The sequence below is a fragment of the Dunckerocampus dactyliophorus genome, chromosome 3, assembly GCF_027744805.1.
Source record: "Dunckerocampus dactyliophorus isolate RoL2022-P2 chromosome 3, RoL_Ddac_1.1, whole genome shotgun sequence".
Lineage (NCBI taxonomy): Eukaryota > Metazoa > Chordata > Actinopteri > Syngnathiformes > Syngnathidae > Dunckerocampus > Dunckerocampus dactyliophorus.
In genome coordinates this window covers 8,983,773-8,998,862 of record NC_072821.1, presented here as the reverse complement: position 1 = coordinate 8,998,862, position 15,090 = coordinate 8,983,773, and the positions used below count along the sequence as shown (strand labels likewise).

The 15,090-nt window shown below is 44.2% G+C and overlaps 1 protein-coding gene across 3 annotated transcripts in view; it reads right to left on the bottom strand.

The window, feature by feature from the left end:
• Window positions 1-15,090, bottom strand: part of itsn2b (intersectin 2b) — a 32,733-nt gene that overhangs the window by 12,081 nt on the left and 5,562 nt on the right. For 2 of the 3 annotated variants that reach the window (XM_054770131.1, XM_054770132.1), the window contains exons 2-19: window positions 11,436-11,513; window positions 9,674-9,766; window positions 9,461-9,524; window positions 9,203-9,375; window positions 8,901-9,119; window positions 8,642-8,687; window positions 8,379-8,515; window positions 4,277-4,340; window positions 3,944-4,081; window positions 3,443-3,531; window positions 3,012-3,274; window positions 2,761-2,910; window positions 2,544-2,684; window positions 2,361-2,448; window positions 1,803-1,942; window positions 1,368-1,448; window positions 989-1,170; window positions 76-914 (exon numbers count right to left, since the gene is read on the bottom strand). In XM_054770131.1, coding sequence (XP_054626106.1) covers window positions 76-914; window positions 989-1,170; window positions 1,368-1,448; window positions 1,803-1,942; window positions 2,361-2,448; window positions 2,544-2,684; window positions 2,761-2,910; window positions 3,012-3,274; window positions 3,443-3,531; window positions 3,944-4,081; window positions 4,277-4,340; window positions 8,379-8,515; window positions 8,642-8,687; window positions 8,901-9,119; window positions 9,203-9,375; window positions 9,461-9,524; window positions 9,674-9,766; window positions 11,436-11,442 — 2,914 coding nt within the window. In that variant the 5' untranslated portion in view covers window positions 11,443-11,513. The remainder of the gene's footprint in view (window positions 1-75; window positions 915-988; window positions 1,171-1,367; window positions 1,449-1,802; window positions 1,943-2,360; window positions 2,449-2,543; window positions 2,685-2,760; window positions 2,911-3,011; window positions 3,275-3,442; window positions 3,532-3,943; window positions 4,082-4,276; window positions 4,341-8,378; window positions 8,516-8,641; window positions 8,688-8,900; window positions 9,120-9,202; window positions 9,376-9,460; window positions 9,525-9,673; window positions 9,767-11,435; window positions 11,514-15,090) is intronic. The other variant, XM_054770133.1, reaches the window with a different exon arrangement.

The following is a 15,090-nucleotide window of genomic DNA, read 5'->3' as shown; positions in this document are numbered from 1 at the left end:
GGTGCATTCTCAACCACCGCTGCCCCATACAAATGTCTGGGTGTTGAGGAAAAAGCTAGTATCATAATTTCTTACCTTTCCTCTCCTCAAGTCCCCTGAGTAAAGAATTTAGTTTCTCCTGAATGTCAATCTTGCCTCCTCCACTGTGTGGCTGCTGCTCCTTTCTCTTCACCTCCTCCGCTTTCCTCCTCTCCTCTTCCTCCACCTTTCTCTTCCTATCCTCCTCTGCTTTTTTTCTCTCCTCCTCACGCCTCCGCCTATCATCCTCTTGAAGCTTTTGCTGAAGATTCCTCCTCTCCTCCTCCCGTTTTCTCCGCTCTTCTTCCTGGTGCTGCTGCTGCTCTCTCCTCTTTCTCTCCTCCTCCTCTCGTCTCTTCCCCTCCTCAGCGTCTCGGATGGCTGCCTCGGCGGCTCTCTGTCTTCGCCTCTCCTCCTCCTCCTGCTCCCTCTGCCTTCTGCGCTCCTCTTCCTGGCGCTCTCTTTCCCTTCGGCGCTCCTCTTCTAGCCTCCTCCGCTCTTCCTCCCGCTTCAGTCGCTCCTCCTCTTCTTTCCTTCTCTTCTCCTCCTGTCTTCGATCCTCTTCCAGCTTCCGCCTCTCTTCCTCCAACTGTCGCCTCTCCTCTTCCAGCTTCCTCCTCTCCTCCTCTTGCCTTCGCCGCTCTGCTTGCCTCTGCCGCTCCTCCTCCTCCCTTTTCTTTCTCTCCTCCTCCTCTCTACGCTTGCGCTCCGCCTCCTCTTTGGCCCTCAGCTCTCGTTCGGCCTCCAACTTGGCCGCCTGGATGAGAGCCTGTCTTTCTTTCTCCTCCTCCTCCCTTTTTTTGGCCTCTCGTTCCTCCCAAAGTCTCCTCTGCCGCTCCTCCTCTTCCCTCCTCAGTTTCTCCTGCCTCTGCCGCTCCTTTTCTATCTCGATACGCCTGCCAATTAGATGCAAAAACATACTTCAGACTAAGTGAAATTGACTTGGAACCTGTGTGAAAGTGTCACAAACCTTTGAGCTTCCTCCTCCTCCTTACGTCTCCTTTCCTCCTCTTGCCTTTTCCTCTCTTCTTCTCGCTTCCTCCGCTCCTCCTCCTCCTGCTTCCTTCGAGTCAACTCACGCTTTTTGTCTTCTTTGAGGCCTCGCAGTTTTTCAAGCACAGCCTGCTGCTTTTGCTGGCTCTCCCTCAGTTCCTGACATCCACACAAATAGAAGATGTTGATTGAAAAAGACGGGACTACTACAGGCTCAGTAAACAAAGCATCAAAGCAACAAAGCAAACATGAGTGCGTTAGGAGAGAAATATGCCAACGTTGAGGGAAAAAAGTCAAGGGACAAAAATAGAGAACTTAAGATATGATAAGATAAGAACGACAAGGAGAATGAAAACCTTAAGCAGGTAGAAGAGGTTATGCAGGCAGGCCAGCAGTGAGACGACAGCCTGAAGCAAAGCATCATTAGCACCAACATGCTGTAAAGTTATAAGGGAGAGAAGTGCAAGAGAAGAGGAAAGGAGGAAGTCGCAGAAAAGAGAAATAACAGTTGAGGATAGCAAAAAATGTGTTAAAAAAAAAAAGCAATACATGACTTCAAGAGCCAATCAGAAGTACTAAACAAGTGGGACAAGAAGTATCTACATATCCTATCATTATTATGACAGCTCTATAACTGTCAAAATGAGTGATGCACGCATGAACTACTGGTGCACCACTTTCAAGGTTCTGACACTGTGTATGTATAGCATGACGCACTGTGACACCTACACAGACAGTGAGTCAATGCGTCATGTGATTTTTAACTAATACTAAACTAATTATTAGCTAACCTGCATGTCTTTGTTATAGCGGTCCAGCTCTTCCAGTTTGGCAGCAGTTTCTTTGTCAAGGGCGTCCAGCTGACCCTTCAGTTTAATGCACGTCCCCTTCTTCTCCGTAACGTTGAGCTTCAGGGTGGACATAGCTGACACTAATACAAAAAGATGAGACACAGTGCGAAGTAATGAGAATTTATTTTCCTTCTGCAGATAAACTAGATAAACTATGTAGTTTGATTACAATATTTCCTTAGGGCAAAGAGTATAGTATAAAAACAATTATTATTTTAAAATATATATATATATTACTAGTTGTATCCTCCATAAAATAAGTGTTTAAAATGTTTGTATTTGATTTGTGAAAGATGAATAAAGATGTCAAACCAAGTTTTTTTTACTACTCTTTTTTTTTTTTTTAAGTAGTTTGTGTCAAAGGTCAGCTGGTTAGAGACATGTCAATAAGGCAAAATTGTGGTCAAGCACAATTATTAGGGATTATTCCTGAATCAAAAATATCCATCTGAAACTTGCTACTATGGTGCTGTACTGTAGTGGTCCACCAATACTAACCGGGTATGTTATTCTGAGCCATGCTTTGGAGTTTCTCCGTCAGCCTCTTCTGTTCTGGAGTCAAATGGGACAACTTCCTTTGGAATTCCTGAGCAAGACCAAATGCAAATAATAGTGCTGATGAAAAACCCGTTGATCCACTTGCAAAAATAGTAAAATACAAAGTAGACATAAGACATGAACCTCTATCTGTTTCTGGAGGTTTTTCATGTCCTGCTGGCGTGCATCCTTCCTTTGATTGATCAGGTCCAGCTCAGTCTTGGGTAGCTTCTTCTTGTTTTGGATGTCACGCAGTCGGTCGGAAATCTGGCGCTGTTTGTTACCCTTTAGACAAAGAAAGAGTGAGCTAGTATGTGATATTTCTGCAGTAAACTCTTCATAGTAAATATTGCCCACGAACCACAGCCTCCAACTCCATCTCCAGACTTCTCTTTTTGGCTTTGAGTTGGATGATGTCATCTTGCTCTTGCTGTCTCTTTATTTGGAGTTCCCCTCGCCTCCTCCTTTCCCATTCCTCCTTCCTCTGACGCTCAAGCTCCCGTTGCGCTGCCTGTTGCAAACACATAGTATGATAGCACAGTGACAACAGTACACACTTAACATACGACATGAGAAGGGCTGAGATAAGACCTGCAACATGCCAGCGCTTACCTCTTTTCTCTCGATTTCTCTCAGACGCTCTTCTTCTTTCTGTCTCTCCAGCTCCCTCTGGCGCTCCAGCCGCTTCTCCTCCTCTTTCTTCCTTCTCTCCTCTGCCTCGCGGGCCTCCTTCTCCCTCCGTTCTTGCTCCTCTCTCGCCTTTTGAGCTTGCCTCTCTTGCTCCTTTCTCTCTGCCTCCTGCAGTGCCAGTCGTCTCTTCTCCAGTTCAGCGTTCCCGCGCTCCAGGTTGGCTTTGAATTTGTCCTCGAAGGACACTGAACAGAGACAGGGACACAACTTTTAATGTTATAAAGTTATTAGTGTAAAACCTAGTCAGTATTTACATTACAAATGAACAAAATGTCTAACTGAAATGGATAAAGACTATTTATTTTGGATGAGAATGCTTGGTAAGGCAAAAAGCAACAAAAAGGAGGACTAACTGTTGTTCCTAGCTTTTTGTGGGGGTTCGATGTCCAGATCATCAGCCAGAGGTGCATACAAAGGTGTACTGGATCCATTCACAGCAGCTCTGGAACAAAGGAGGATATCATCCAAAACAATGAATAACATCACAGTTTGGTTTAGTTCAGTGTGTCTGTTTGCACCGCATACAGGAAAAACTGAAGGATGCAGAGGCCGGGCACTTTGATACATTTTGTGCATTAAAGATGCTAAAACCAATCCAATTTAGACCAATGTTTGCAAAGCTATCTGAACAAAACATCAACATCTTAGCTTTGTGTTTATAGGTGACAAATTAGTGCAATATCTAATGATACATCTCATGAAAAATTAATTCATTGTACTTTTTGACTATGCCAAAGGCCAATAAAAAAAAAAGAGCTGCTGACCAAAAATGGGCCCCGGGCTGCTCTTTGGACACCTTTGTAGTATATCTTCAGTGTACTCACTTGCTTTTAACATCACAGTGCTCCACTCACCTCTGTGTGGGTGGCATCAAATCAGTCGGCAGCGTTGGTGGCAGTGGTTGTCCACTCTTGGCCACATCCACCAAATGCATAGCCAGGATGAATTCCTCGGCAGTTAGCTTGCCGTCTTTGTCCACATCAGCCAAATTCCTAGGACAGGGTTATATTATTCATGATAAATAATTGTACACTTTAACATCCTCTGATCTACCGTAATAAAGTTACTCACAATACTTCTTAAGATTAATTTATAAGAAGTTGGTTTGGCTTATTTAGAGCTACCATTTATTTGTTAATTAACGACACTCATAAATACACTTAGTGTAGTCACTCATATGATCTCACCAGATGGCGGCCAGCTGAGTCTGACTCAGCATCGTGGTGGCCATGGCACTTCTCACCTGCTGACCTGTAGACAAATAGAAGGTGTTTTTTTATGTTCATGAGAATGACAGTATGCAACAAATGTGTGGGTGTGGAGGAAGAGGAATGAGATGAGAAGGGTGTGTGCATCAATGACAACTGACTTATGAACATTTGTATATACCACTGGGTATCCTTCAATTGTTTATGTTACTGTATATGTGCCATGAAACTTGTTCATCAATACAATCAGGTTACAATCATAAAGTCAGCAAAAAACAACTTCTTTTTAATGCCATTGATTGTATTGTATTGTATTGTATTTGTATCTGTACTTTATTTATCCCACAGCGGGGAAATTTACTTGTTACAGCAGCAAGCAAGATACGCAAGTAAAGAGTACAGTGTAAAGAAATGCATATTGACTACAACATGGTTCAGGTGGTGCAGGTGTTATAGAGCCTGACAGCGGTCGGTATGAAGGACCTGCGGAACCTCTCCTTCTTACACCGTGGGTGTAACAGTCTGCTGCTGAAGGAGCTGCCCAGGGAAACAACAGTATCATGTAGCGGGTGAGAGGTGTTGTCCATGATGGATGTCAGCTTAGCCAACATCCTTCTCTCCCCCACTTCCTCCACGGAGTCCAGAGGACCGTCCAGGACAGAGCTCGCTCTCCTGGTCAGCCTATTGATCCTGCTCCTGTGCCTGTCCGTGCTGCCCCCTCCCCAGCAGCCCACAGCATAGAAGATGGCTGAGGTCACCACAGAGTCATAAAAGGTCCGTAAAAGAGTCCTGCACACACCAAAGGACCTCAGTCTCCTCAGCAGGTGGAGGCGACTCTGGCCCTTCTTGTAGAGGGCGTGGGTGTTGACGGACCAGTCCAGTTTGTTGTTAAGGTGAACACCCAGGAATTTGTAGCTGTCTACCAACTCTATGTCCGCTCCCTGGATGTTCACCGGTGTGAAATGGGATGTTTTCCTCTGGAAGTTAATGATCATCTCCTTTGTCTTGCTGGTGTTGAGTTGCAGCTGGTTAAGCTCACTCCAGCTGACAAAGTCCCTGATGACCGTCCTGTATTCCAGATCATTCCCCTCTGAAACACAACCCACAATGGCTGTGTCATCGGAGAACTTCTGGATGTGACACTGTGTGGAGTTGTGTGTGAAGTCCGAGGTGTAGAGGGTGAAGAGGAAAGGGGAGAGCACCGTACCCTGAGGGGTACGAGTACCCTGAGGGGTACTCTGCACCTGTGCTGCAGAGTACCATGTCAGACACACAGTGACAGAGCCTCACATACTGTGGTCTGTTGGTGAGGTAGTCTATAATCCATGCAGTCAGTTGTTGGTCCACTCCCACACTCTCCATCTTCACTCTGAGTAGTGACGGCTGGATGGTGTTAAAGGCACTGGAGAAGTAAAAAAACATGACCCTCACAGCGCGCCCGCTGTCCTCCAGGTGTAGCAGTGATCTGTGCAGCAGGTAGATCACTGCGTCGTCCACTCCGATCTGAGGCCGGTAAGCAAACTGCAGGGGGTCCAGCTGAGTGCCCACCAGGGGTTGCAGGTGCTGCAGGATAATCCTCTCCATGGTCTTCATCAGGTGAGAGGTCAAGGCAACAGGCCTGAAGTGGTTAGGCTCCTTGGGACGTGGTGTCTTTGGTATCGGGACCACACAGGAGGTTTTCCACAGGGCCGGGACTTTCTCCAGGCTCAGGCTGAGATTGAACAAGTGCCTGAGAACTCCACAGAGCTGGTCAGCACAGTCCTTGAGGATTCCAGGGCTGATGCCGTCCGGTCCCGGGGCCTTCCTTGCCTTGATCTTCTTCAGCTGACTTCTCACCTGATCATCAGTTATGGAGAGGGGGGTAGAGGATGGCTGGGATGGGGATGTGGGGGTGAAGAGTGGTGAGTTGGTAGGGGAGGGAAGGGGGGCAGACTCAAATCTGTTGAAAAACAGATTGAGTTCATCTGCCCAGATCTTGTCCCCGCTGGCTTGGTCTCTCCCCACTCCTTTACCATGGCCTGTGATGGTCTGCAGGCCTCTCCAGACTTCCCTGGCATTATTCTCCTCCAGCCGCTTCTCCAGTTTCCTCCTGTAGCAGTCCTTCCCCTTCCTGATCTTATGCCGGAGTTCCCTCTGGACTCTGCACAGCTCCTCCTTGTCCCCTGAGTTGAAGACCCTCTTCTTCTTGTTTAGCAGGGCCTTAATCTCAGAGGTCACCCAGGGTTTGTTGTTGGGAAAACACCGCACCAACTTGGAGGGCACAGTGTTCTCCACACAGAAGTTGATATAGTCTGTGATGCAGTGAGTCATGCTGTCAATGTCACTGCCATGGGGACTACAGAGCGCTTCCCAGTCAGTTGTCTGGAAGCAGTCTCTGAGCCTAGAACTGCTCTCCTCAGACCACTGCTTCACAGGCCTCTTCACAGGGGGTTGTCTATTCACTACTGGAGTGTAGTCTGTGACGAGATGGACGAGGTTGTGATCAGAACGACCCAGCGGGGGGAGGGGGGATGAGGTGTATGCATCCTTGATGTTTGCATACAAGAGGTCCAAAGTTTTATTGTCTCTAGTGTGGCATTTGACATACTGGGTGAAGGTGGGAAGAGCAGAGGACAGGGAAGCATGATTGAAGTCACCGGAGATGAGGAGGAGGGATTGGGGGTGCTGGTTCTGAAGTTTAGAGACGATGGTGTGGATCTGCTCTATAGCTGCAGCAGCGACCGCTGAAGGAGGGATGTACACAGTCATAGCAATAACATGTGAAAACTCCCTCGGAATGTAGTATGGCCGCATGCTAACCGCTAACAGTTCCACGTCTCTGGTGCACAGTTGCTCCTCACACAGATGTGTCCCGGGTGGCACCATCTATCATTCACAAACACAGCGATTCCCCCTCCCTTCTTCTTACCGCTCTCCGTTTCATTCCTGTCTGCTCGTACCAGCTGGAATCCGTCCATTGTGACGTGTGAATCCGGAGAAAGTTCACTCAGCCATGTCTCCGTGAAGCACATGAGGCTGCATTCCCGGTACCCCTCTGCAGTCGGGTCAGCGCCGTTAGCTCTTCCATCTTGTTGGGGAGAGATCTTACGTTCCCCATGATGACAGACGGTAGACATGGCTTGCACCGTCTTTTCCGCTTCTTGCACTTCACTCCCGAACTGCATCCTCTTCTGCTCCTCCGCAGCTCCTAGGGGATCTCCGGCCTCTGCGCGCAGAGAGGGAGTGTGTGGCACAGGGCTAACAGCTGATCCCGGGTGTAAACAATTGAGCCTTGGTTGAATGGGGAGCCGTGGTTGAAGAGGTTTCCCACAGTTGAACTGAAAAGTTCAAAGAGCATCAAGGCGCAGACTAGAAAATTAACAATATCAACCTCCATAACTGCACACTCGACCAAATGCGACCAAAAGAAAAAGTAAGAAGAAGACTAAAATACTATAAAAACACTAAAAGGTGGAAGAAAAAGTACAGAGCTGCTGTAACCGGCAGCCACTCACACGGCGCCATTTTGGAAAAAAAAAAAAAAAAATGATTGAATTGATTGATTGATTGAAATTTTAAGCATCAAAACTGAGATGTGTTGCAAAGTGTTACAAATGTGAGCGCATCCAAAAAAAACTACATATCTACTAAATATCTGAGGCAGTGGACAGACAACTATGAATCTAATGTATCCCCTGTAAAAGTGACAAGAAGGCAGCCACATTCGCTTTTTGAAAATACTGGGCTGCAGCTGCACTTTGGTCACAGAAATGATGACCACCCTGAAAGTCTGGCTTATGTACCTGTGCTCGTTGTCTCACTACATTGCAGCTATTTCAGGAAAACAGGTCTAACAAGGCTGGCGAGGCTACACACACACTCGCACACACACGCGTTTACTCATGAGGTAGCCCAGGCTTGACACAATTGAAATAATGAAAAAGGAAAAAAAGAGAGGGAGGGAACTGTGAAATCCGCTTGTTGTTCATGAACATCCACGCCTGAATGCCAAGCATAGTTGGGTTATGTACAGTATGAACTAAACTCACTGTGCAAGTACAGTACACACACACACGCAGCCACGCAAGCATACACATCGTACCAGTGAGGTATCCAGTCATCAGTGTGTCCAAGCTGTTGAACTGCTGCCTGTATTTGAGTCTGGTGGCGTGTGGCACGCCCCAATCCGCACGGCCTGCTGCCATTTGGGAAGTCAAAGAGGTGGGTGGCAAAGCGGAGCTACAAAACACACATACAAAACATAACAAAAACACAAGCTCAAAAAAATGCAACAATCTAGGTATAGTATACAGTAAGTATAGTATACATTGTATGTTTTTGTGTGTGTGTGTGTATGTACACTACCTGGATACAAGTGGAGAAGTATAGGGGGATGCAGATAGAGGTATACCTGAAAACAAACATTTAATTAATTTCTAGAACCATTGTCAAGAAGATATAAACTATATTGACAAAGGTAGTAAAACACCTGAATATTACACATAGAACTGAAGGAAAGGGTTTGCAGTGGGGCGTGCAAATTTATGTCCATTTATCAAAAATCAGATTCAAGGGGAAAGCAGGTATAATAAATAGAAAGTATAAATGAATGAATGGTATGTACCAGCAGCCAAAGCACCAGCTGGCACTGGCTGGAGAAGACCCATAGTGCTGTTGGGGAGAGTGGTCATCAGGGGCCTGGTGGGTGTGGAGCCAATTAGTGGACTCAGGCCTGCTGCTGGTGGAATCATAGGGGTTAGCCCTGGGGTTGCCATGGCGATAGGGGTCAACATGGCAAAGTTGTTACCAGACATCAGGGACATGTTAGGCACAGATCCCATCCCTATGGTATAAACATATGACAGGTTCATTTGAATTATTATCTATTGTATAGTTCAGACTTCAAGTGCAACATATGGAACGTACCATAGTTGGGCTTGGGAACACTGAGGTTTGGGGCAGACACAGGTGGCTGCTTCATGATGATGGGCAGTGCTGATGGAAGCGGCGTTCCCTGAAGCTTGAGCTTTATGAGCTTCATCGCAATTGAAAATTCCAACCTGTCCATCTTCCCATCTTTGTTCATATCCGCCAGAGCCCTGAGTTGAGAGTGAGGGGACAAAACTGATGGTAAAGAATGGTTCCAGAATCAGCTGATGTGTGAAGAAAGAGTGTTTTTCTCACCATATCTCAGCCAGGACTGAAGCAGGCAGTCCTGACTGGAGGAAAAACGTCCGTGCCTGCTCACCTTAAGATAGACGGAAAAATCAAGGATATTGGATGCTAAAGCCTGAATGTATTATTATTATTTTTTTATGTGCTTCAGGACAGTATTATCAGACAAGCAGTTGATGATAAAACCACGGTGAGCATGAGATTTCTAGTATATGATTGTACCTGAAACGTAACCCATTGATGGGGAGAGGGTGTCAAACTTCTGGTCATGCTTGTCCCTCTCTTCTGGAGTGACAGCCCACACACTTAGACCACCTATAATATACACAAGTGGAAAGGTCAGTCAGCTATTCTACCAGACAGACTTATAATGTAAGAATAAAAGCACATGCACACATAATTAATCATAATAGTTTGTCTTCCCAAGACATTTTGGACAAGTATATGCCTCCAACATGTTGGGAAAGGCACTTTTCTCTTACCTCAACTCAATCAAACACCTCTGTGATGAACTACACCAGAGCCAGAACCTCCTACAGTAGGTCCAACATCAGTGACCTCAGACCTCATAAATGTTTTTAATAGATTAATGGACAAAAATTCAAACTAATTCTTAACTCTAGGAGGGTCCAACTCCTTATTTTCTTCCATTTTCACTCCTTGTACATGTACAGCAAAACCTCAGTTTTAGAGCGCCATAGTGTTCGACAAAAGATTTTGCCCTGTCAAACGTCAGTTTATTCTCCTCTTAACTCTGTCTCTCTCGCGTAAGAAACAGCAACTGTACTAATTTCGAGGAGCAAGGAATCAATAACACGTCAACTTCGGCTCAGTCTGCATGCACACTCGTAACCCAAAAAGGCAGAATCCCTTGGTGAACGTCTTTATCTATTGGGTGAGCACACTGGCAAAGAAATCAAGGAAACTAATGTTGCGGAAGGGGTAAAAGTGTTAAGAAAACAAACGATCAAAGAAGTCTGCAGCATACGGCAGCAACAGTGTGACGTGTCGTTCCATAAAGTGAGGTTTTGTTTGCCGTAAACGCGTGTGATTTGCTGCAAATGTATTTGATTGCATCTGCAGATGTAAATAAAGTCGTGTGAGTACAAAGTCTTCAGTCCCTTCTTGGAAGAATCTGTTTTTGGTGTGATTCAAGTCAAATGTGGATCCTCTCCTCCCGCTTCACTCTGTGTGGTTGCTTGCCTTGCCGTCAACAACAGTCCTTAATAAAAGGTAAAAGTTATGTTAAATATACATTTACCCATTTCGGTCATCATTTTGCATTGTTTTCTACCTGTAAAACTATAATTATTCTCTATAAAATGTATTTTAATTTTTCTAAATATTTTTGGGTGCCTGGAACTGGACTTACATTATTTGCCATGGGAAAAACTGCTTCGGTTTACATACGTTTACATTTTCATCTGACTTTTTGGAACAGATTAATGACGAAAACAGAGGTTCCACTGTAATTGCCAGTTGTCGGAATACTTTTGTTTGTCCTTCTGTCTTTCTTTAAATGTTTATGTATTATACATTATGTTAATTTCTCCAATATGCCTCAGGAAGTCTTGTTAAAATCAAACCACACTGGTGATAATTACGAAGCAGAACCTCAATCTGAGCAAAGCAAACGAGCACACACTTAGCACCAGAGGGAGATGGCAAACAAACATGAGAAACAAGAAATTCCCAAAGCTCGTCTTAGTGATCGTATGGCGTTTGGCATGCAGACTTGCGGATATTGTTTTAAAGATAATGACAGAGAGGTGCCACACTTTCACTTTAACAAAAACATTATTAAGACAACCACAAACTGCACAATTGTTGCCAGTTTAGTCCTGCAACTAATGCTTTGGATTTTGTCATAATGAAGTGGCACAAAAAGAGATAACTTACTTTAGCTGTCTGTGACAAATTAAAGAAGAGTCCGTTCAACCACATACACAGAGCACTCATACAAACAAACAAGGAGCCATCTTACCATTCATACTTGCAGGTGGTGGAGACTAAGCGAGGGGTGGAACTCCCGATGGTGTCCTCAGCTACTGCTTGCAGCCATCTGCATAACAGACAAGAGGCGGTCCCAGTCATCAGTCAGCACTGCAGCGAGGACAGCACAGTACGGGCCGGCGAAGCAAGCAAGTGAGCGAGGCAGGCAGGAAACAGGAGGGAGTTTCTGGTCAGTCAGCAGAGTCTAACAGGACTTCTCCTGTTCTCCTCAGGCAGGGCTACTCTGGCCACATCCCAAACCTTTTAAAGCACACTGGGAGAGGCTCCAACAGTGTTCACAGTCAGTCTTTATTGGTGCTCAAGAGATGGCATTTACATTGCTGAGACAGGCCGGTAAAAATTTTGGTGTGAAAATTATCACATGAAATTACCATTTCTGGTTTTGTTTTAGGAACATCACCTTTCAGGCTACTTATGCGTACCATGCGCTGATAAAAGCGTTTTTGTAACATGACTATTTTGCTCATTTTTGGTTTGAATGCATTACATGAGTTACTTTACACATATCGCTAAAATTAAACAATAGTCAACACAGTACAGTGAGCAAAGAAGCGGCTGATGGAACTGTGTAAGTCTCAAGTCAAATGATTCGAGTGTCATATGATTGGGAATTTGACCAAAATGTTCGAGTAAAATGTCTCTAAACTCATAAAAACTGCCAAGACCTCCGCGTACATTATAACTTTTTTTTTTTTTTTACAGCTGTATGACCATGTTGAAAAATGTGATCTATCACCATTAGTGCATGTGAGCGTTTGATCAAATTCATGTTTTAAAATTACAGTGGCTAACTTATACTGTATATACACACACTTGTATGGTTGTTCGCATAGTGGTGTAATGGTATTCATAGTCAGATTTTTCGGTATGGAACATTTGGTACAGTACAGAGGCTTACAGAGTGAGGGAGAGGAAATATAACTGCCTTACGATAAAGTCATGCAACTACTTCGTAAACAAATACAGTGAAGCCCAACTTTGTCTAGCGGGAGTCATGGCTAGCAATAGTGCCAAACAGAAGCCAGAGCTAGAAAACTGTATTGTATTGCAAGTAATGACTTTAGCCCTGCCCCATGCAATAGAGCCAACACAGCTTGCTTGGAAATAAAGAGTTTTTATGGACAAAGTATAAAGTATTTTGCCATTAAAAAAAGTTATCCAATTGTGAAACGACACAACACTTGGTTTTTCACACTTAAACACCTGCTACCTCAGCCAGGCAGTGAGACTCCAATGATCAAGTCAGAGAAAAAAAAAAAGAGAAGACACATTCCAGAATTTCTACTCAACACTTCCTTCCTGGCAATAGGAATCAAGCATTTCCTCATCAGAGATCAGCTGACAGGAAGCTATCATGACTTTTAGCAGAGGACCAGCTTGGATGTAACGCAGCAATCAGAGAAGAAAGGGTTTGAAATGGGACAACACAAGAAATAAAGCCTATTAAAGTTATTTTAGGAAATAAACACATATGGTCTTGTTTGGGTGGACACAAAGCATTAAAAGAAGAGTGAGACTGTGTAGTTGGACTGACTGTGCTCAACCCATGCTCACAAGGACAGAACAGCAAGACACGACTAATCTACTGCCTACCATCTGTCGCTTTCCTCTCTTTCCCTCGTCTATCCCTTTAGGTCAAGTCTCCTATAGTCTCAGTTACATCCTTTCCCCTCTTTGGTTTCTCAAATGTTATCAGCGTGTCACAGTGGTGTGCAGTCAGGGCCAGGAAGGCCTTCTCTGCTGGTCTAAACACTATCAGAAGCACTGACATACATTTACAGCTTAAATCCTAGTATTTGCTCCATGAAACTGTATTTAAATTTATTCCAACGGTCAATTGTTTTCATTTAGTAGCGTGTCTCTTGGCTGGACTGCTTCCAAAAGTGTATGTTAGATTTTCTTGTCCAATCAGATTTCATCTTCTATGTGTTGCCATATTCATCTAATCTCACCAGGGCCTTCAGAATCAGGAGTGCTGACCCATGTCACATACACACTATAAGCATTCATCTCTGAGCTGGCTCACAGTGACATCAGCACTTTTCTGTCCTTGTACTGGCTGATCACAGTAAAACTGTTCAACAAGCCAAGTTACGCACATAATGGCTGACTGAGGAGTAGAAGTTGACATCGCTGGTGGGCAGATGTATTTTACTTGAAAAGGTTTTATATTTTTGTAATTCTAATAGAATAGGGTCCTATGAAATCAGTTCCCCCGCCCAAATTCCGTTTTATTTTTACCTTTTTTTTTGTTACACTTTACACCATGGACTGTTACTGTTAAATAATGCAAAAATCACTGGACAATTTTGCCGAGTAATTTTCGAACTTGTCATTGCTACAAAACCCTCACCAAACAATCATATCCATGCTTGTGGTTAAAGAACATGTAGTTGCAGATGCAATTCCAATCGTTTTATTAATGTAAGCTATTTTTATTAAATTAACACCAGTACACAGGATGTGCGCCACTCTTATTTTGAAGGCCGGAAGTGTTGAAATAAATAAATAAATGAAATGTGTTGAAAATGTATTTTGACTGTTGCTAAGTGAGATAGCTAGCTGGGTGCCTCTTGCAGCTGTGGCAGTCGTATTATTATTATTTAGGGACGTCCTGATCTGATCTTCAGGATCGAGATCAGCTGTCAATCCGCTGTATTTGTGAAGATCGGATAATATCGGCTTCCGCCACGAGGTTGGTCCAATCTGGTTGTCGTATTACTGTACGTTCGTAACTCTGAGCCACACTCTAACATGGTAGGTGCAGTAATGCGCCCCAAAGCTGGTTGCCACTTGAGTCGTGCCACCCACAAGAAGAAGAAAATCGAACACCACCAAGCAGACATGTCCGCGGTGTACGGACGGGAAGTGCCGCTCTGCCACTGGTTGCTTTTAATAGGGACTGCACAAAAACTACCAAACATGTCGGAACAGAAGCAAAAAACCTTGGAAACTCCCCTGTTACGGAAAGTGAATGGAAGAAAGCAGAGTTCACTTAATTTAGCTAGTGCTTTAGGTAGAAGCTAGTGCTCTTTGTCACATTTGTCTAAATATCTTGCATTGATAACGCGATTGGAATTACATTTGTGACAACATCTTCCTTAATCACAAGCAGGGGCACTATAATCTGTTGAAGATTTTGTAGCAATATGTGCTGAGGCTGACATCCCATTAGAAAAGTTAGCTAAGTTACATCCATTTCTCAATTACTGGACAAAATGGGCCAATGATGTATTGCATCATTAAATGTAAGAATTATTGCATTTGATTCACTAACCCAAATAGCACACACTCTATGCTGGTAAAATACATGGAAAAAGGTAAAAAAATATATGTATGTATTGAGTGTAAAATCGCTAGAGTATCAGCACATCTCCCAGACTGAACTCCTTTTCACAATTAGCTGAAGCTCAAAATGATTCTGAAAGCGCTGTTAAATGTACATTGAAGCCAAAGAAGTGTCAGTGTCAGGCTTAAAGTACATAATAATAATAATAATTTCTGATGTTCTAAAAAGAAACAGGCTCATACCTGTCAAACCTCTCGTTTTCTCCAGGAAACTCACGTATTTTACCCTTCTCTCCCATCGCCCACCCGCTTAAATAGTTTCACCTCAATTTCCTGTA